This window comes from Mesoplodon bidens (genome assembly GCF_964165515.1).
Source record: "Mesoplodon bidens genome assembly, chromosome: 7".
In the NCBI taxonomy this organism is placed as follows: domain Eukaryota; kingdom Metazoa; phylum Chordata; class Mammalia; order Artiodactyla; family Ziphiidae; genus Mesoplodon; species Mesoplodon bidens.
Window position 1 is genome coordinate 83,397,780 of NC_138164.1, and position 23,240 is coordinate 83,421,019.

At 37.3% G+C, this 23,240-nt stretch overlaps 1 protein-coding gene across 1 annotated transcript in view; it reads left to right on the forward strand.

The window, feature by feature from the left end:
* Window positions 1-3,799: 3,799 nt before the first annotated feature.
* The window catches only part of LUZP2 (leucine zipper protein 2), a gene marked incomplete at both ends in the record, with an annotated part of 467,601 nt that continues 448,160 nt past the window's right edge, over window positions 3,800-23,240 (forward strand). Inside the window, one exon of the mRNA XM_081240711.1 lies at window positions 3,800-3,861. Within this exon, the coding sequence (XP_081096837.1) occupies window positions 3,800-3,861 (62 nt within the window). The remainder of the gene's footprint in view (window positions 3,862-23,240) is intronic.

Consider the following 23,240-nt stretch of genomic DNA (forward strand, 5'->3'; position numbering starts at 1 on the left):
AGCCAAAAATAAATAAATAAAAATAAATAAATTTATTAAAAAAAAAAAAGATTAACCATGAGGTAAACACAAATCCAAACCACAATAAGATACTACTCATACCCACTAGAATGGCTATAATAATGATAATAATAATAATTAAAAATACCAAGTGTTGGCAAGGATGTAGAGAAATTGACATCTTGTACTAATAGTGGGAATGTACAATGATACAGTTATTTTGGAAAGCAGTTTGGCAGTTTCTCAAAAAATTAAACATAGTGTGATTATATGACTCAGGAATTCCTCTCCTAGTTATATTCCAAGAGAATTGGAAACAGATATTCACAAAGGAAACTTTATATGGATGTTCATAGCATATAGGCAAAACATGGAAACGACCCTAATGTCTATCAATTGATGAACTGATAAATACAACGTGGTATATGTCTTCAGTGGAGCATTATTCCACAATAAAAAAGAATGAAGTACTGACACATGCTACAACATAGATGAACCTTGAAACGATACTAAGGAAATTAGTTACACAAGGCCATATGTAGTATGATTCAATTTATATAAAATGTCAAGAATTAGGCACATCCATTAGCGACAGTAATTAGATTAGTGGTTGCCAAGGATGAGAGAAGAGAGAAAGGGAGTGGTGGGTGACTGCTAGTGGGCATAGGGTTTATTTTGGGGTTGATGAAAATGTTCTGGAATTAGATAATAGTGATGCTTTCAAAACCTTGGCAATATATTAAAAATCAATTATATACTTTGAAATGATGTTTTGGGTACCTGAATCAAGGTACACAATAAAGCTGTTTTAAAAAAATAACCTCTGTGTCTCCTATTTCCAGCATTTTATGAAGACTACCCTCTCAGTGAAACTGCATGGGCTTTCTTCATGTTCTTTATCCAGACTTGGGTATAGTTACTACAAAAAACTTTTGCTGAATTCAGTGTTGCAACTCAGCATAGGACAAGTAGTTTCAGCTGAGTCTCCTGTCTGCACTGCCACATTTATAACTCACATACCAACTCTCTGAAGCCATAAAATCAAGTCTGGATTTGAGTTTTCCTGTGACAGTCTGGACAGAATGTCATGGGTGATGGAGACATGTTCTTGTAGTTCCCTAAGAAGAAATGTCTTCTGCTGGGAGGCAGATCTATACTGGGATTCATAATATAATACTTCAGTCCTCTAAATCTGCAGGAATTTCCACAATCTCACTTAGCTTCACTGTCCAAGATATGCTTGCCTGATGCTCCTGTGCCCTCCTAAGTTGGATATCTTTTTTTCTGCTTACAGAAAATGCATAAAGGTCAACAAACCTTGTGGCTTGTTATTGATATCCAGTGCAGTGGCACAACATAACTGTGAAACACCGTCTAAACAAAGTTCATTTTGGTGATTCCCTTTCTTGGTTGACAGTCTACAGTAGTCTGTTGTTCATGTTGCACATCTAATTTAAAGTAATACAATTTAGGGTGGGGAAAAGCTTTTCTTATGTAAGCATATTGTAAAAAACCCTTTCTCAAGAAAACAAATGTTTTGAAGTAATGCAGACTGAATTTGAATGCCATGTCCACTGTAGAATTTACTGAGGGACCTTGAGCAAATTACATAACCACTCAGTCACCTCAACCGCAAAAGAGGAGAATAATAGGAATGACTACCACACTTGATTCCTATGATTAGCACACAATAAATTCAAAGTTGTTAGCTAAACAAAAATGTGTTGTACAAATATGAGTGTTATTCCCCAGAGAGTAAGCAGTCATATGTCTTTGTTGAGTATACAACTCAAATGATCACCTTCTAAACTGAGCAGAGAATCTATTGTTAGATAATTCTAGCAGAAGCAAACTGAAACACGTATTTTTCTTCGGAGTCAGAATTCTGTTTTAGGAAAGTGTAGTGCAATTTTTCTTTGTAAATGACATGCAATTCACAAGTGAGTTGATTTGTGTATTCCTAGTTATATCTGTTGTGGATTTTACTATGGCCCCAGAGGGTGGTATCCAGTTTACAAAAGTTATTACTCATCTATTTTGTTGGCTTAGGCTTTTTAAAGTAATATCTGTTCTGTATGAGTGTTTTAACTCCAATCCCATTAGAAGCAAAAGCAAAAACAGATCGGTAAATTAGGCAGTTAATTCTTTAAATCGGTATCCTCTTTAAAATAAAGCTTTATAACAAATGTATTTTTCCTACAGGTAATGTCTCAAAAAAATAGACTAAAGGGGAAGTTTCATCTAAATTTTACTGTAAATGGCTAGCCCCTGAAAAAAGTGTAATATGAGCTGAACCATCTGGATAGGAATTCCTGGAGAACATCTGACCTTTGCCCTCTAGGGTCTCTGGTGCATGTCAACCTCTATTGAACATCAACTTTGTGTTAATCACTGAGTTTGTTATGCTAAGTATGATGTTCCAGGCAACAGTAGGGTTTGCTTAAGATTTAGAAGAACACAGTTCTTTGTTGAAAAAAAAAAAAAATACAGCTCAGATCTCGATGAGATCTTTCCTCATCTCTATGATAGGGAGTATTTATATTTCTCTAGGTTGGCTCTTGAAACAATCAAATGAAACAGTGCATGAAGTAGTGCTTTACAAACATTTATTTAACAAGGTTATCCTGCCAGAATACCCTTGTTGTAAAGATCCTAGAATTGAATGTCTTAGTAGATGAAGTTGGCACTATTTTCTAGGATTACTTTTGCAAAATGTTATTTTGTATTAGAGTTCTATTATTTCATTTTTCTAATTAATTTTTCAAAATAAAGCTTACTAAATATCAGATGTTCATTATAGAAAATTTGGAAACTACAGAAAAAGAATGACAGATAAAAATCTTCTGCCTTCCAATACCACCACTCCGAGTTAATTACTAACATTTTGATGATTTTCTCAGTTATGTTTCCTCACCTGAAGAAAAGCCACCCTTTATGTGAGTGAACCTGGGTCACCAACTCCAACCCCACTACCAGTTGGTGGTACAGAGTCACATTGAAATTATAGGAAGGTCAGAAATTTTCAAATCACAGAAACAGCAGACGTCTTAACTGTCCGGAAACCTCTTTAGAGTCCACGCTTGCGGACTTAGGAGCTTGCAATTGGAATACGGTCTCAGGGTGCATTTCTGGACGCTGCTCGCTCCTACTGTCCTTCCATTCGCATCAAACGAGTCATTATGCATTTTTAATTAGAATAATATTTTAAACATTCTCTCCAGAGCAACGTTTTTACAAACACTGTTTAATCAAGTGAGGGGCGCCTGCCCATGACTCTAGCCTCCGATAGTCTTTCCCAGTGAATTCTGTTTCACCTCCTGCCGCGAACGCCGGTTCAGTTACTGGCAGATTAGATTTCTCTCCTGGCCCCCGCCTCTCCCTTCCCCATCCTATGGAGAAGCGGGAATAAAAAGATCAGCCCCAGGCGGGCGTGTAGCCGGGTGAGTGCAGCCCGTTGACCGGAGCGCGCGGGTCCATCACTGGGCACCCCCTCCCTCTCCCCGCGCCGCCTCCAGCGCGAGTGACAACGCGCCCTCGGGTCTCGGGAGCTGCGGCGGCGAACAATCCCGGGCAGGGCTCGCCTCGCCGGTGACATCACTCCCGAAGATACTCCCCACTCTCAGCGCCTGCTTTCGTGAGGCGTCCGTCCGTTTGTCGGTTTCCTTCCATCCGCTGCTGGAGAGGGCTCATTGCTGGCCAGGGACAGAGCCGGGCACTGAGGAGCGACAGGACCCGGAGGAGGAGGAGGGAGAGCGCAGGCAGCGAGGAAAGGAGGATCCCGGCAGGGCAGGTGACAAGCATGAAATTCAGCCCAGCGCACTACCTGCTGCCTCTCCTGCCGGCGCTGGTCCTCAGCACCAGGTGAGTCCAGGAGCGTGAGTGACCTGAGCTGAGGGGAGTTGCCGGTAGGTTGGTCCAACCGCAGGTCACCTGTGGAGGCCAAGGACAGACACTTCAGCTGTTTGCATCTCCCGCCTAAGTTAGGGGGGTCTGTCTATAATTCGGGCTCTGAAATCCTTCTGAGGGAGTAGAGCCCTTTTCTAGTTATCCTAGCCCTTAAAGAAATCCTTAGTATTCCTCCCAGTGAGGGGACCAAGTGTTCCTTCCAAAGCCATGTTTCCCTCCAGCGCTAGTAGTAGCAAACAGATAACACGCGGTAAGAGACGAAATAAAAAAGGAAATTAGACAAGGAGAGTAATGTCACCAGGCAGTCTCTGTATGCAACGGAGCTGTCTTAATAGCCACAGCGCTTACCTCCTCCCCCAAGTCTGTCTGATTTAAGGCACAGGGAACCAGAGAAAAATGACAAATCTTGGGAGATGGTTAGCCTTGCACAAAAGTTCCTGGACTTGTGAATCAGACTGTTTTAATGTCTCGAGTAGGCTTAGTGGTAGGCATTTTCCTTTGGCTGTCTTGTGAACAGGTCTAATTAAAGAGCACACAAGACGATTAAAAGTTAGAAGACACTCTCAGAGTGCTGATGCAAGGAACGTAGTCAGAAACAATTAAGTACTGTATTCCATCCCTGGCCATAGATGGGACTTTAAGCCCAAGCACAGAAGAGCTATTTTTAGTGGAGGTTTAAAATGCGTTGATTGAAAAGAGTTTTGTGATTCCCCACTGTTGATCAAGTCCCAAAGCTGGTGATGGGCTTTCATTCTTCTTCCACAAGAGCAGCACAAAGGTGGACTGTTTCATTGCCCAGGACTGAGCCTTTATTCTGCATGGCCTGAACATCATACTGGCAGCAACCTCTCTGCCTTGGCTACTATAAAATAAAATGACCCACACAGGATAAGGATCTTTTCAAATCTATGTGAATGGAAACATTATCTGATTATGTTTCTGCTGGAAAATGAAGAGGGGAAATAGGATTATATCTAATTCTGAAATTGAGAAGTATGAAGGAAACTCATTATGTATGAAAAGTCAGGGCAGCAAAATTCTTGATTCCATTCCTAACTGACACACCCTCTTTCAGGCTCTTGTAACCAAACTTCCCTTTTAGTGTGAGGACTGTTTGTTGATGAACTTAGTCTTTGCTTGCAAACAAAGCCCAGGTGACTTTCCCAGACTAAAATGCAATATGAGCTGTATTCTTTATTTTCTTTTAAGGATTGCTTGTCACTTGAGTTCACAAACGGCAGATGGTTTTAAAATCACTTTGCTTCCCGGTACTATAATAACTTGCTCCAATAACAACCCATTTTAGTATTTGTTTCTAGCTCTACACTCAGTGCTTATCATGCATAATTGTTTTTTTTTTTTTTTTGCGTTACACGGACCTCTCACTGTTGTGGCCTCTCCCGTTGTGGAGCACAGGCTCTGGACGCGCAGGCTCAGCGGCCATGGCTCATGGGCCCAGCCGCTCCGCGGACTGGGGCATGAACCCGTGTCCCCTGCATCGGCAGGTGGACTTCAACCACTGCGCCACCAGGGAAGCCCCATAATTGTTATTTTTTTGAAGTGTCTTGCTATTTACTCTGAACTCTTGTGTTGTGGTTAATACTTACTTGTGAATTCTTCTAGAGAAAGGAAATTCTCAAAGTATGGGGCATTTAAGTATATGCCTGTCAGTATATGCAGAGAATAATAAATATTTAAACAATGGAAGCCCTGCCCACAATGATTTTAAGCACAGTGAATCTCTAGTGTTCCAAAAGTACACTTGCTTTTTAAGGATACTATAATTTAAGTGGCTAAGAAATCGAAGTTTTAATGTTGGTTATGTACTACAAAAACAAAGAGCCACCACCTTATAAAAGTGTTAATTTTTATAAGGATAAATTTAAAAAAATAGTCAATGCACTTTTCACAACAAAAATCGAATTAGTCATTCCTAGTTTACTTTAGATATGAAACTTCTGCAGTGTTGGTTGTATGTAAAAACTGTGAAAAGTCTTTAAATTTTCTCTCTTGCCAACTCAACCAAAAGAGCATGCTGGGCTTAAAAAAGCGAAACTTTTCCTAATCGGTGGCATGTCTTATTATTGTGATTACTCTGTCACAATTTATTGTACTGGATACCCAGATTACCTTGTGACAGTGAGAGAACTTGACAATGAATTGGGTATTATCAATATGTCATTTTGCAAAGAAGAGCTTATGTTTCAATGGACTCTAACAGAAGGCCATTCTCTTTGTAATATTTAAGAGTTCTTGTACGCATTTGGTTAATGTGCGCATTAGAACCAAAACTGAAGAGGTTTTCAAGAACAATTGCATTAGTAGAGGTGCACTTATTGCCCGGCTGAGAAAAACTGTGTGGCTGAACCATGACCACCTGTGACAGTAGGCTTTCTAGCCAAAGACTTATGCTAACTTAATTTCTTAGTCAGTGGTCCTGTATGTGAAGCAAAAGGCATTTCACATACTTCAGTTGTGTTGAATGCACTAGCAGAGGGTGGCAGTTGCTAAATTTTCCTATTGCCTTCGGGTGTTATCACTTGTCTTTTATTATTAAGTTCTTTTCAAAGTGTGGAGAACACAGATCTGAGACTCTTGGTGCAAAAAAAAAAAAAAAAATATTTGCTTCAACATCTCTTTCTGGGCATAGCTCTTTAATACCTTGCTTTTATCTTTCCAATAGGTCTAAGTTCAGTTCTGTTTTAAGGTTAGTGAATGTGTTCACTAAAGTAAATGCTGCAATTAGAGAAAGATAGTTACTGTAAAATAGTATTCTACCCACAGGGATGAAAACTCTAAAACAATTCTGTCTTTTAAATATGAATTTTTGAATAGCTTTCTGTTTTTATTTTTTCCTTATCCCTGCGTTTTCTGTAGCAACTTTGTATGCTGAAGCACAAAAATTCCATAATTTTCACCAAAGTGAACAACATCTATGCCCCCTCAGTCAGAGTTCCTTCATTTGTCCTGAAAGAAAGCTAAATGTTCACCTTCAACAATAGCCAAGAACTGTTCTCTGTTTTACTGCTGAACCCCATAGAGGTAAAAAGAGCTGTAATTTCCTGGCATATTGCCTCTCCTGTTTATAAAGTATATATAAATTCAAAAAAAAGAGTTAATTTAATGAATGATGTAGCTAGTGCAGAAATCCATTTAACCTGTACACAAATAAATGTGGTCAAAGAAAGCAAACATATCTTCAGAATAGAATAACTGTACTTTTTAAATAGCCTTATTCTGTAGAAGCATTAAATTGTTGTTCCAAGGCAGCCAGCAATTCACTTCTGAAAGAAGTAGTATAGGTATTGAAAGGAATAGTAGGGTGAAAAAATCTTTAGAAGTTCTTGGTGAAAAGGGACCCGTGGAGTGCTGGAGAAGGCTTGTGCTTTAGTCTGCTGAACCTCTGTTCCTTTATGCTGTGATCCTACTCTTGATACCTTTGGTTTTAAATGACTTAATGGGAGAGAACGTGGTAGGGGAGGAGTGAAGGTCTACTGACTTCTGGTGGTTTTCCATCAAGCAAGAACTTTAAGCAGATGGTCGGTTATAGTCCTCCCAACAGGAGTCACCCTACAGGTCTGTCCTCGGCCCTCTGATCAGCAGTCACACCACATGTTTACTTTGGAATGTACTTTTAGATGGTACTATATACTGAAGATGCCCCAGGCTCCTATTTGCTCTGTGCCTCAAGCTCTCCTCAGAATCAAGTTGATGGATAGGATAAAGGAAAGACAAGAGTCACAATAAGAACACAATAAGCACCAAAAAATTTTCATTTTTAAGCAAATAAATTTGATATCAAAAGGAGTCTTACTTTAATTCCCCCAAATTGATCTGAGGTACTATATTTTTTTTGTCCCAAGCCCAGTACACAAAGAGTCTTACCCCACACACACCTTTACATGACCCTGCATATATTTCTTTGTAAGAATTTCTCCATTCTGTGTAATTGAGTTAGAGAAATGTCTCTTCCAGGCTAAGAAGATATTGGCAAAAATGTTTTGACTTTTTAAATCCCTTTTCAGGGCCTTAGTTGCCTAATTACAATAGCAGTTCTTTTTTTTTTTTTTTTTTTTTTTTTTTTGCAGTACACGGGCCCGTCGCGGAGCATAGGCTCCGGACGCGCAGGCTCAGTGGCCATGGCTTACGGGCCCAGCGGCTCCACGGCATGTGGGATCTTCCGGGACAGGGGCACGAACCCGTGTCCCCTGCATCGGAGAGCGGATTCTCAACCAGTGCCCCACCAGGGAAGCCCGCAATAGCAGTTTTTTAAATGACTTATTTGTGGAATATCTTTGTGCACTAAATTTTCTTTATAATTAATGAAAGAGACACCTCAAGCATTTATGAATTGACTGTACAATTGTCCCAGACCAAACTCTATGTAATTGAAACCACTGGCGGTATATGGGTGTAATGAAATTATGCTTTCTCATGTGTGTTATGAGAGTGCTTGTGTGTTGTGGGTGCATGTGTGCTATTTTTAACTGACTTCTAGAGGAAAATCTTTTTTAATAGGACTAAATCACTTAAGTAACCTGATTAAACAGATAATGTTTAATATTAAATTTTCTTCTCTAGAAAATCCAAAAAATTCCATTTGAACTTATCTTCATAACATTCAGAAATGTTTTTGATGTTTTCATTATCACACATCAAAAGTGTACCTGCAATAAATCAGTTGTTACATAAGACATCAAGGCAATACAATAATATATTAGTTACAAATACATGTACCTATAATCTAGTCACATTCAGAAATATTTATATATAAGGTAAAGTTGGATAAATATTAACAACAAGGTTTTAAACAAAGTTTGAAGTGTGAATAGAGGAAAGAGCAAATAAAGTCAGTTAAGCAATATCAAAAATAACTTTTGCTAAGGACAATGAGAGAAATGATATTTTGTAATTGACATTAGTATCATGCAACATTTGCTAGTTGTGTGATGTTAGGTGAATTGCTTAGCCTTTTTATCCAGTTTTCTCATGTAGAAAATAAGACTACTCATAGGAACTACCGGAGGGGGCTGTGGTAAAGACTGAATGAGTTCATCTAAAAACAGAGTTTACCATATTCCCTGGAACACAGTGAGTACTTGACAGAGGTTAGCCTGTGCAGCTATTACTATATAGTTGTTATTATTTTCATGAAATTTTTGTATCTGTGATTGATCTGGACATAGCAGAATAAATGAAAACTTGGATGCCAATCAATTGGACAGCACAAAATTAACAAGAGTGACAGTCGTCATCCAAAAGAAACAAAAGATCGCCGAAGAAGAGGGGAAGCAGGAGAAATAATGAGGATTACCTGGTAAATCGGGTGGGTCTTTGAAAAGTGTTTTGGTTCCTGGATGGTACTGTGCACTTTGGTGAACACCATGAAAAATTGTGATATTTAATTTTACCATATAGAATATGATTTAGCACAAAAGTGTATGATTAGCAATATTTAACTTATATAGCTACAAGTAAATTTAAATTGCATAAATTGTACTATCAAATCAAAGCCGTGAGCATAAGCATCAATGAATAGAAAAGGATGCTTTCAAGCTACATAGGCAAGATTAATATAAAAGTTTCTACAACTTTATTTTCTACTTGTTAATCAATTTCATCATCCATCAGCAAGCTATAAAAGGTAGAAACATTTAGAAAAATTAAGGGAAGAAAATGTAGATTTTTTTTTCTACTATTGAAAACAATTTGAGAACTGCTGATATAGAAAAAGGTCAACTGCTGTATGTCTTAAGAATCATCACATAAAAGGGACTTTATACAAAACCAATTTTGAAAAGAGCTTTGGAGATCATGTACTCTCAACTAGTTTGCACATAGTTTATCATAAACTCTTCATAGTTGTGCTATGAAATTCTGACTATTAAATGAAAAAGTGTGTATATTTTTGCCATAGATTACTGTGTGTGTATGCATATGTGTCATCATATGTCAATTGAGTGGATCATAGAACAGGGTATAATTTGCTGCTAAGGGAAAAGAAAAGACATAGATCATGTTAAGTCTGCATCAGAAAGGGGCACATGTTTACTGGGACATTTAGAAATGTTGCTTCATGATCATAAGATGCAAAAAAATATATATCGAAAGTAAACCATTCCATTCAGACACAATCTAAAGTTCAACCAAATAAACACTGTGCTCTGAAAATGCTTTCATGAATACTAGGAGACATCGTTATACCATAGGCAGTGATTGCATTGCAAATTATGTCTGACTTGCTTGATGCTGCTTTCGAATATTTTAATCTCTTTGAGTGTACTTTAAAGAGTCTGTTATTGGGAAACATGCTGTGAATACAAGGTTGTGTTCTCATCCAAAGCCCTTCATATTAGAGGTGAGAAAACTGAGGTCCAGAGTGACTGAGACTTCCCTAAGACCACAGAGGAAAAGCAAAACAAGAACCCAGAACTTTCCCTAGTGCTCTCTCTCTTCTATCATATGATTACTCTCCATGTCATCTCTTCTGTAATTAAGCCGCATTGGTATAGTTGGTACCTACCTTATATCCAAAACTATTCTAGTTATTGTAGAGTATAAGGTAATTTAAAAAATTCTCCAGCCACGTAGAATCATGATAGAACATGCTACAGTCAAAGGGAATTACAATAATGAGCTGAAGACGATTTGTTCACCTGTATTCAGTTGTTTTTTGAAGAGTGAGTTGGCCTGAAAAAGATTTCCAGGTCATTTTCAAAACCCAAAGCAGAGGACCTAGAGTCTGTCATACAGAGTGAAGTAAGTCAGAAAGAGAAAGACAAATACCGTATGCTGACACATATATATGGAATTTAAGAAAAAAAAATGTCATGAAGAACATAGGGGTAAGACAGGAATAAAGACACAGACATACTAGAGAATGGACTTGAGGATATGGGGAGGGGGAAGGGTAAGCTGTGACAAAGTGAAAGAGCGGCATGGACATATATACACTACCAAACGTAAGGTAGATAGCTAGTGGGAAGCAGCCGCATAGCACAGGGAGATCAGCTCGGTGCTTTGTGACCGCCTGGAGGGGTGGGATAGGGAGGGTGGGAGGGAGACGCAAAAGGGAGGGGATATGGGAACATATGTATATGTATAACTGATTAAATTTGTTATAAAGCAGAAAAAAAAATTAAAAAAAAAAAAAAACCCAAAGCAGAGTCACTGAGTTCTCAGCTTTGCGCAGTTTACCTTGCAAGAGATGCACCTATAGTGGTTACTGTTGGCTTTTCAGTTCTATTGTAAGGTGATATTTTTGGTACCTTTGGGATCTTTTCATTGAAACTCTTTCCTATAAGTGTAGTTCCTGGGAGACATTTGCTTATTTATATTACTCACCTATTAAATCTATACTGCAACTGTGTAGTATTGTTCAATGGGTAGCATACTGAACTATCTTACAAAGATGAGTTCCTAAATATGTTCATATCTAGCTTTAATTTATGGTGATATTACGTTTCATTTGGTTTACATGTCTCTATACTTTTGTCATAACCTGTCAACAATTTTTAGTTATATAACATTTTTTAGGGCAAAGTGGTAATAGATTTCATTCTACACATACATATCAAACTCCCTGCCTTTGGATAGGTTTCTTAACCATTCTGAGACTTAAATTTCTCACCTATAAAATGGAAAATAATAATGTCCAACATTTAGGGCCATTAAGATTGAAGAAAGTATATTAAGTTCTCTCTCAGTACCTGCATATAGCTGTACTCTTAGTCCTTCAGGAAATCCTAAGACATGATGGCTATTACTATATGTAGAAATTATTACAATTCAGTGTGTTGATTTTATATTGGATACCTCAAGCAATCAACATTTAATTATTTTATTAAAAATCAAAGTAAATTAATTCCTTAAATGAATTTCAAAATTCTTAACTGACTCAGCCAAAATAATAAAATCATAGTTTATTCTTGATATGATTCTTCTAGGGGTAGGGTCAGGAGGGAATTGAGCTCAGTGAATGCTCCTTAGGAAAAATGGAACAAAAAGCATGCGATGACCTGCTGCCTTCCAAAGCAGTCCTTTCAGCTGAGCTAAGGTATCGGCAAAGGCTAATGTAGATTCTGGGTTAGCCTTTATCTCATGTCCCTATGGAGGATATGACTTTCTGTGACTTCCTTCTGTTTATCCTCAAAAGGGTTTCTAATTAATTCCCCATCTTTTAACTCTGTTCAGCACACAACTCTGAGCATCTAGAAGCACTTACTCAGTGAGTAGCTTGAGATGCATGGGGTAGGGGTTACAGGAAATGTTTGTGCTGTCATATGTGTTAAATCCAAAGAATATGGAAACAAACAGACTTTGAGTCAGCTTTACTAGCTAAATGATTTTAGAAATGTCAATTAACATCTCTTAGCCACATTTTTCTCATCAATGAAAATGCAGTAACATTGCCTCTTTCATATAGATTTGTCAAGAGGATCAAATAAGCTAATGTACAAAAAGAATAGTGTCTAGCACAGAGAAATACAACTCAGTATATTGCCAATTTTATATTACCTGACTGAAAGGATTAGAGAGATTTTACCCTACCAGAGTGTATTGCATTTCAGAAAGAGCAGTCCTTAATAAAAACTTTTACTTGGTATAGGCAAGACGAAAGTGTTGGTGAACAGATTTTGGAACTCAGCCTTATCCTCCCTTATTACGGATGAAAAACAACAACAACAACAAAAACCTGAATGGAGAATGTATTTTCCTCCAAGCTCATGTGGATGATTTGAGACCAATGTGGAAGTCAATTCCAAACCATCCTAACCAATTCCATTTAGGAACACTGATTTAAATACTTGCAATACCCTCAAGAAAAATAGTATGGAAAACTAGTATGACATGACCTAGCTTCTGTTCTGAGTCTGAAAGCTCCAAATTATGTTGCTAATAATTTTGCTAATCCAGTTAAACATTAAATATAGTTATTGAAATTATATTACCATATCACACTAATGCCTTTAAAGAAGGTTCATTTTTCGAGTTGACCTAAAGATGGCAGGACCAAAAAGATGCATCTTAAAGTAGGACAGCATAAACACCAACAATCCTTTGGACAAGTAGAGGATTCTGGATTTTAAAATTAAGTAGTCTCACAATGGGTAAGGTTGGTCGTGATCTCCATAGAATGGTGGACAAGGGGCTGGAATGGCAGAGGGAAATAAAAAGCCTAGCACCCTAGGGCACTTTGAATGCTGTGTGCATGAACAGAGATGGTAGGAGTAGAAAGGAAAGTCCCCAATCACTGGCCTTCCTCTTTTTCTTGTTTTTTTTTTTGTTGTTGTTATTTTGTTTTTAATTTTATCTTTTCTAATGCTGGCAGTCATTCATTTCTGGTCTTTGCAGTAAGCTACGTTCTTAGCATTGGGCAGAAAAGGCGGGGGAGGGGGCCACTTTAAATTATAAAAGAAACAAGAAAATGCATGAAGAATTTAAGTGACATGTTGGCAAGAAGCAGATATGGTTGAGTAAGCTTTATATTGTTGAGAACATGTAGCTTTTTCCTTCAGATGCCACAAAATGAAATGTGAGCTCATTCTACAAAAAAAAGTTCACATAAAAATGGGGGAAAACTGTTTTTTTCTGACACTACAATTCAGAAAAATATTGAAAGAGACTGAATCCCTTTTACACATTGTATGTATGTCTTTATTTCAATTGGTATTTTATATGACATGTAAGTTACAGATTCAGCCAGTAATGTTGAGGACTAATTATTTCCCTGGCAGTGTGCTAGATGCTTACTTTCTGTCACTCAACCCTTACTTCCTTGCAACACATTATACTTATACATGTTTTATCACTAGGGGGAAGGAATTTTGGACATATTAAGTAATTAGCCCATATTTTCCCACCTAGAAAGTGGTCAGATCCTAGCTCATTTTTTTTCTGAGAATCGTTTTGTGAATGAAACTATAGCTATGTCTATAAAATCTAATCTCTGTATAAATACACACTGAAGAAAAAAATAACATAATACAAACAAGAATGCTGAAACTAGACTGTGTTGGCAAATAGCTGCATGTTTGCATGGGGTGGGACAGGCTACATTAAAAACATTCTTAAATAAAGCAGCCAAAGAAATTCATTATTTTTAAACCAGATAAGTTGAAGCCTTTATTATAAGTACAAAATTTGCAAGCTAATTTCAATATTCCTATGCAGAAAATATATGTTTCCTCTGATCAGTATTTCTCAAAGTACACTCCTCAGTGTACCTAAATCAGAATCCCCTGGGATGCTTATTAAAAAGGCTATTTCCTTGTCCCTACTGTAGACATATTAGATTAGATTCTCTGAGGAAAGGGCCAAAGAATTTTCATTTTAATGTGGAAATCAGATGCTTTCTATCTGAAAATTTGGAAACAATATTTGAAACTGTAGAGTCTAGAACACTTTGATCTCTTGAGCATTTGCTTAACATGGACATTGCAGCTGAAGTCAAGAGTATGGAAAGATGGTGATGTTTTGGCAAAAAATAACACTTATTTTCACATGTATATAAATGAATTTAATAGGTGAGAATCTTGTCACATACAAAGGCTGCATTTATCAATCAAGTTGCATGGAAAATAATTCTCTGCGTCCTGTGCTTTTCTACAGAGGGCTAAGAAACTAAAACTAAACTCAAATAAACTAAATGGTATAAAACTATATGACATGGATTTATCAGGGGGCATACTTTATTTAGAAAGTACTTGACAGCAAGGTGAAATCTTACTGATAGCACTTAAAAGAATGAAAACTCCACTTTCTCCTTCACATTTTAGCCTGGTAAAAATGAAAATTTTGATCCCCACCTCCTTCATTACTAGCAGTTGGTTTTGACTGACGTGGAAAAACAGATTTTGTTTCGATTAACTTTATGTGTTAAACAGAATGTGCAACTATGTCAGCCATATTGCCTGCTTCTCTTCCTCTCTGCAGTATCAGTTAGTTCTCCTGAAATAATAAAGAAAGGAATCAAAAGATGATATGATAATTAAGAGCTAACATTTACGTAATATCTTAAACCAGGTTAATCCTCACAGTAGACTTCTTGTGAGGTGGTGGTTGTTGTTGCCTCCATTTTATATCTGTGGAGACTAAGGCACACAAGGGTTAGATCACTAGCTCTCAGTTATAAAGTGGTAGGTAGTGGAGTCTAAAGTCAAACTCCAAATAGTTCTCTAGCCCATGTTCTTAATCACTGTGCTACAGCGCCTCCTAGTGTGTAACGTAAAACACTGGCATGACCCTAAATCTGCATCAGCCTCATATGTGGGTGCCAATTTACACAGTGAGAGGACAGAAAAATGTAACTTCCTCTCAGGTTTACTCTAAGTTCACAACTAAATATGACAGAAGGTCCTTTCTTTAAAGTTCCAACTAAAATAATGTTCATTTTATTTTGTTTTCATTGTGAAAGAAAAATAATCATGAATTTGTATAATATGGTCTTTATTTGTGGATGTTGTTTTTCCAAGTCACACCAGGGACCTGTAGTGTCCTACCGTCTGGCTCCAGATGGCTTCCATGTTTCAGCTGTGGAGCTTAGAAACATGTGGTGGGAATCAGAATGACCTGTGTTCTAACTGCAGCTCAGCACTTGCTACCTGTGTGATCCTACCTAATAGTAGGTAAAGGTTATTGTTTGGTTTTTTGTGTGCAAGAATTGTACTACACATTTCTTTAGGATTACTTTATTTAATGCTTTTTTGTACTTCATGAATGTGCTTTATAGATTAGGACATTGAAGATTAGAAGAGTTAATATACCTAAAGTCACAACATTACTAAAGGTAGAGGTGAAATTTGAACCCACAATTTAATAGACATAACCTCAAGGTCAGGATCCTAATACAGTAAAGTTAACACTGAAATTCGTGGTGTCAGGCATTTGGGAGATAACTCAGAAACAAAGGAGCTGTTGAGAGCCACATGCAGACTAGTGTAAAAACCAGACTTGTGTCATACACGCACATGGATGAGTGAGCTAAGGGGTCTGGTGTACGCAACTCCTCAAAATATCCCCATGTCATGAATAGTGTCACCTTTTGTTTTACAGATGTGAAAGTTAACAGACTCATTATTTGAACTCAGCCTATCCTGAAACCTAACCTAATAATAATAATAATAATAATAACTATTATTATGGCAGCCAGATTTTCCTTAGAAAGTTTGTCGTTGTTTTACTGGAACTGCACTTCCATTGGTAATCAGAAGATGGCACTGTGAAGTATGAAGTACAGTACAGTCATCTCTGTTCTAGATTTAACCTGTTCATTGACTGACACATTCATCTCAAAATTGATGTCTAAAATAATCTGGCTTCATTTCACATCAAAATAATTACCAAAGATAAATGTATGTATATTCATGTACATGTATATATGCATGTATATATATGATATATACTATATAGTATACATGTATTTTATAATATATACCATTATAATAAATTATCTATATATTACACATAGTTATTTTACAGTTTTTTGAGAATTTATCCTTGAAAATAGGCTTTGTTTGGAAACACAGTGCTGTTAGCTTGATCCCATTCATCACTACAGTGATTCCTACAAGTCTAGTTTCCTCCTAAGTGGAATTGGACCTGAAAATTTAATAATGGACCCATTTCCCCAATGTACTCTTAATTAAAAGAGTTTTCCAGGACGGACTTTAAGGGAAGTAGGCATTATGTGAGGGAGACAAGGATATCTGACATATAGTATTTAAATTTTAATTTTTATACATGCTCATATCTTTTCACTTCATCCTGTGTAGCAATTAGTAATAATAACTCCTTTTTATAGATGAGGAGACTGTTAGTAATGACAGGTAGGTGGCCCAGAGCCAGGGCTGAGTTTGGTTTTCACAACACCCAAGTTACCTCGGGACCAGGAAAGTTAGACTGTAAAGGAGGCAGAGTTGCCTTGTCTTAGTCTGCTTTGGCTCCTATAACAAAATAACATAGACTGACACAGACACTTACTGACACAGACACTTAAGCCACAGACACTTACTTCTCACAGTTCTGGAGGCTGGGAAGTCCAAGCTTAAGGTGCTGGCAGATCCAGTGTCTAATGAGAGCACTCCTCCTGGTCTGCAGACTGTGGTCTTCTTGTTGTATCCTTACCTGATGGATCAGAGACACAGAAAGCACAGTCTTGTGTATCTTCTTCTAAGAGCATTAGTGTCATCATGAGGGTTCTACCACCATGACCTAATTACCTCTCAAAGGCCCCACCTCCTAATTCCATCCCAGTGCGGGGTTAGGGTTTCAACATATGAATTTCAAACGGACACAAACATGCATCCATAACATGCCTGTTGAAAGATGAAGCAAAGGCTGTCAGCCTGGAAGGATTTAAAGGAGGTGGTACGTATACAATATTTGATGTTTTGTCATGCGTGATTTTGGTCCTATGTTAGCGTACCTTTCATAAGTCGATGTGAGTACCTGCCTATAGCCCTTACGTCTTTAATCAGCTAAGATGCAATTTCTTGGTATGTATCAGAAAATGCCAAATAATAGTGCCTTAAGCAAAACAGAAGTTCATCTCTCTCTCACCTAAGATATACATAGAAGAGGAAATGCAGGGTTGGTTGATTCTCCTGTCTGGCATAGTTTTAGTCTCTGTTTTTCTTTATTATTATTATTTTAACAAAATAGATGGTGATTTTTTTGCCACCTGAGATATTAGTGTGATTTTTATTTCAATTGATAGAGACCAGCTAACATCACAAGTTTCTCTTAAAGATAAATAAATGAAAATTGTATTTGCTGACATGCCAATTAACCAAAAATGAAATCACTTTTGCCTGCTTTTGAATTCACAAAAGGTTTGATCATATCTGAACTGGAAACATCTATACATAAAAGAAAGTCTACACAGAGTCATAAGATGATTAGTCATGATCCTATAGTAATTATTGGTAATGTTTTATTTTATTTTTATACTCAATGTAGCAAGAGAAAGAAATGGATGAGATTTGTCCCAGGCCAACAACTATGTTTTAAAGCACTTTCAGATATTTGGAAAACATAAATTTATCAATAGCCATTTTAAAATTATGTTTCTATTTTGACTATCTGTTTAAAGAATTGAAAGTGTAAGGATTATTTTTTTAATATGCTCAAGACCTGTGTAACACAAAACAAATAACATTTTGTCTGTGACTCCTTTCTATCCATCATTCCTTACAGCTATAGTAAGTTTCAGGGCCAAGATTTGGACCCTAGACTCTGATTCCACAGCCTAGATTGTACGATGAAAGATCAGTAGATGAATCCCATCAGTCCTAAGCAAAGGCTAAATTCTGGTAGAAGTGTGTGAATTCTTCTTTCAGGAAATCACCAGCTTTTGTCTACTGTAACCTTTCAAACACTGAATGTAGAGAGTGTTTATCCCAAAGAAGTGCTGAAAGGGTGATAAGCTGGGAAAATAAGAGTTGCCAGACAGAATGCTAAGTGGAGGGCAAAGTGACAATGGAACCGATATAGTGTTTTGATGCAAGTATAGTACATTCTGCACATACAGTCAGGATTCCCTGGTGACTTTTTGTAATAAGAAGTGCATCTGGGGAAAGAAAAAAAAAAAAAACCAGACCTTTGGAAAATAGAATGTTTTAAAGATGAGTGATGAGTGCCGTGACCATAAACAGATGCTCACAGTGCGTCACTGGCATTGAATTAGAGTTTGTGGAGGAGGAGACTAGATTGTTGGGAGAAAAAGTCTCCACTGAATGCAGGCAGTGACTGTTTTCTGTTGTTTAGGGGGTTAGTTTTGTTCTGGCTATAAAAAGGACATAAAAGACAAACTGTCAGAAAGAGGGAGATAAATATTTCGTGGGGATGAGTCCCTTATGCCTCATTCATAGTGAAACTGAGAGTGTAGTAACATGAGAAGAATGGATTCAGAATAAGTGAGTTTGCCTTATAGGTGAGCGATCCTAAGCAAATAAAACAGTCTCTACATCTCAGGAGAACTGAGGAGGGGGTAGCGGAATGAGGAATGTGAGGGAGACCAAATGTCAGAGAGTAAAGTTTCCCATCTCTGGGAATAGAGAGAGTTGTAGAAGGTGTGACAGAACTACATGATTTTCAACACTTAAAAGTTTTCAGGAAAAAATTGTATAGGAAAGTAAATCTCAGGAAGAAGACAGCTATGTATAAAGGCACTAAGATTAATAATAATAATAATAATAATGATAAAAAATTCAAAGTTATAGCTTCTAAGCAGAATTGTAAAAAGTTAGTGGAAAATAGGTGGTCCATTTGCCATTTCCATACTAAAAACAAAAAAACAAAAAAGAAAAATCCCTTCTTATGTTTATATAAATTTGAATGAAAATTGTCACATAAATGAACTTTATGTGACTTGAGGACGTCAAGCAAATTTTATATTAAGAATTTATATATCAAAAAGACAAACAACCCAATCCAAAAATGGGCAGAAGACCTAAATAGACATTGCTCCAAAGAAGACATACAGATGGCCAACAAACACATGAAAACATGCTCAACATCTCTAATTATAAGAGAAATGTGATTCAAAACTACAGTGAGGTATCACCTCACACCTGTCAGAATGGCCATCATCAAAAAATCTACAAGCAGTAAATGCTGGTGAGGGTGTGGAAAAAAGGGAACCCTCTTGCACTGTTGGTGAGAATGTAAATTGATACAACCATGGTGGAGAACAGTATGGAGTTTCCTTAAAAAACTAAAAACAGATCTACCATATGACCCAGCAATCCCACTACTGGGCATATATCCTGAGCAAACCATAATTCAAAAAGACACATGCACCCCAATGTTCATTACAACACTATTTACAATAGCGAGGTCATGGAAGCAACCTAAATGTCCATTGACAGACGAATGGATAAGCAAGATGTGGTACATGTATACAATGGAATATTACTCAGCCATAAAAAGGAATGAAATTGGGTCATTTTTAGACACATGGATGGACCTAGAGACTGTCATACAGAGTGAAGTAAGTCAGAGAAAAACAAATATCGTGCGTTAACACATACATGTGGAATCTAGAAAAATGGTATGGATGATCTTATTTGAGAAATAGAGACACAGATGCAGAGACCTAACATATGGACATCAAGCGGGGAAGGGAGGAGTGGGATGACTTGGGAGTTTGGGATTGACATACATACACTACTATGTATAAAATAGATAACTAATGAGAACCTACTGTATTGCACAGAGAACTCTACTCAGTGCTCTGTGGTGACTAAATGGGAAGGAAATCCAAAAAAGAGGGATATATGTATACATATAGCTGATTCATTTTGCTGTACAGTAGAAACACACAACATTGTAAGGCAACTATACTCCAATAAAAATTAATTATAAAAAAATAGCTTAAGATTTCTGTGGATGTTTATCCAATGTGAAAAGAAGCCTGTGAGAGTAAAATTGATCTTTTTTTTCATAAGAATGTGTCATTTAAAGAAAAAGTACACCAGTCAAATCTTTATAATAATTTGTTTAAAAAAAGAATTTATATATACATAATGTATTGTAACTAAGGTATTATCACTATCTACAAATACATTTTTATAATTCTCAAATAGAGTAGAATACTTTATTGGGTTCACAAATAAGTGAGACAGATCTGCCTTTGAGCAGGTAATACACACACGCATGCACACACAGACACACACTCATACACACCCGTGTGCTACATCTTCAGCCTTCTATAAAACTGTGTAATAACTGTACAGTCTTGCCTGGGTTGAGGTGGGGAATCAGGTTGGCCAGAAATTTTTCAAGGTTAAGTTCCAACCCCCATAAGAGAAGGAGAAAATTAGAATGCAAGGAAAATAACATAGTCTCATGTTCCAGGGAGTTGACAGGATATCAGTTTGGTCCAGTATCCAACATCCCAGCATATGGAATAGTCATATGGAAAGATAACATATTGTAACAGATTTCAGAGACTGTAGTAGATCTTTTTGGTGCCTGGTCCATCTTCACTACGAGTGCCCCATTTGCCTATTGCTTTTTCTGGTACCAATTGCTTTTGGTGCACCAAATGCTAATGAATAACCTCAAAAATTACAGAAAAATGACCTTAATGAGATTTTTTTGCCTAATCCTGGGTTTTATTCATCCTCTCTTTCAGCAACACCTTCTCCTATCCCTAACCTCCCTTAATGGGGTCCCTCTCTCTACACCTGGGTACTGTGTATTTTCTCCCCCATCTCACCCCCAACCCCGTGCCTAATTAGGCTTCCTCTCCCACCCTGGGTGTGATACATCCTCTCCCTCCATTGTCCCCCAACCTCCTCGTGCCCTATCCCCAGTCTCTATAGTCAACAACCATGTGGATCTACCTCTGTGGTGCAATGCATGCTCCAAGCTTCCCTAGGGACCAAGGGAAGCTAGTCTTCTGCTGGGACCACTTCTTTGCTGAACATTTTTGTTCTATCATGTTTCCGTCTCAGCTTCTTTTGAAAGTACTCACTCATTGAGATAAAATCAGTTTCCAAAGGAGGCCCCTCTTAGGCTTTACTTTTGGGAAAACAGGCGTAAGATAGAGGCTGATCCACCTCGGTTGAATCCTAGTGTTCCACATTACTAGCTATGTGACCTTGAATGAGCTGTTGAAAATTCTTTATGATAATTTGTTTCATTTGAATTGGAAAAATAACCAATCTGGAAGTCCTGTTGTGAAGATTAACGGATAACAGATTTAAAACACCTGCCACGGGCTTCCCTGGTGGTGCAGTGGTTGAGAGTCTGCCTGCCGATGCAGGGGACACTGGTTCGTGCCCCGGTCCGGGAAGATCCCACATGCTATGGAGTGGCTGGGCCCGTGAGCCATGGCCACTGAGCCTGAGTGTCCGGAGCCTGTGCTCCGCAATGGGAGAGGCCCCAACAGTGAGAGGCCCGTGTACCGCAAAAACAAACAAACAAAAAAAAACACCTGCCACTTATACATATTTAATATATGATACTTCTTTACCATTTAATTATGGAAATTAATGCAAAACCTAAAGCTATTTTTGTGAAATGTGAGTAGGTTTTATGTGAATATGAAATTCTGTGGCCACTCGAGGTGGAATATCTATGATGCAATCTGTGCCTCAAAACTCTTTGTATGGCTTCTTTGTCAGGGTTTGATAATTTCTTCTTACCTTATATATTATATTTCTCTTGTAATCCTCCCTAATACAAAATACATAATTTTTTTAAATCATCTGTGTTCTAAGTTGAACCATATAAATGAAATCTTATTTGAAAAAGGCAACTGCCTGTCCAAAGAATTACTGCTACATTTTAAGAATTCTATACATCTTTTATGTAAAAACTTTATCCTATTTCTTCAACCTCATTTTTATTTTTTCTTACATATCTATTCACTCCAAAAATATCAATCACCTCAATGTGGGCATCGATCACATCACTTGTGTAAGTTTAATTTAATTATTTGAGCCAATTTCTATAATTGTTTTCTTAAAAATCTATTTAAGGAGGTTGAATTTATCAGATGGTATAAGGTAGTTATGTTGCTGCTCAAAGTTATTTTTATGTTGTGTTTAACACTTATGGTATATGAGAGGCTGTTTTTAATTATATCAAAGTCCTGCCTTTTTATCACTGAGCAAGTAATTTCCCTCCCATTAAAAAAAATTACTTTATCTTTGGGTTTCTAAGATGACATATTCCAAGAATATTTTTTGAAATGTGGGGTACTTAACACTTTGTAGCGATTAAGGTTCTACTGACTTGGAAAATAAAATGGGAATGATGAAGGGGAAATGATTCTTTGAGAAGAAGGGATTAAAAGGGCTTTAATTCATCACACTTTATTAGTGAATAAAATAATAACAAATACTAATAGAGAATAATTAGCATTTATGAGTTAGATATTACCTCATTTAATCTATTGCTTAATTAATTTATTATATACAATATATAAATGAGTATATTACAGTTTCGCTAAGGCAAGAGGCTTCAGCTGGCCAGCTGGTCAATGATGGAGCCAGAAGGTTGGAGCCCAGGGATGTCTGAAGCTAAAGTCTGGGTTCTTTGACACTTTAGTCATGGCTGTTAAAGTCCTTTGAATATTTTGAGGAAAAATCTGATGTAGCTATTTTTCCTTTGTAACATTCTATACTTACAGGTTGGCCTAGCACAAAATAAATAGCTACCTGAAGGTATATTATCCTTTCTATAAATCATCAGGGAGAAATCTTAATTCACTTGATTTTAGTGTTGGCTTCAAATGCCTGTCTCTGTCTTTGTCTCTCTGTCTCTATTTCTCTTTCCAATTCTTTCTCTCCCTCCCTTTTTCTCTCCTGGCTTCCAGCTCTGGC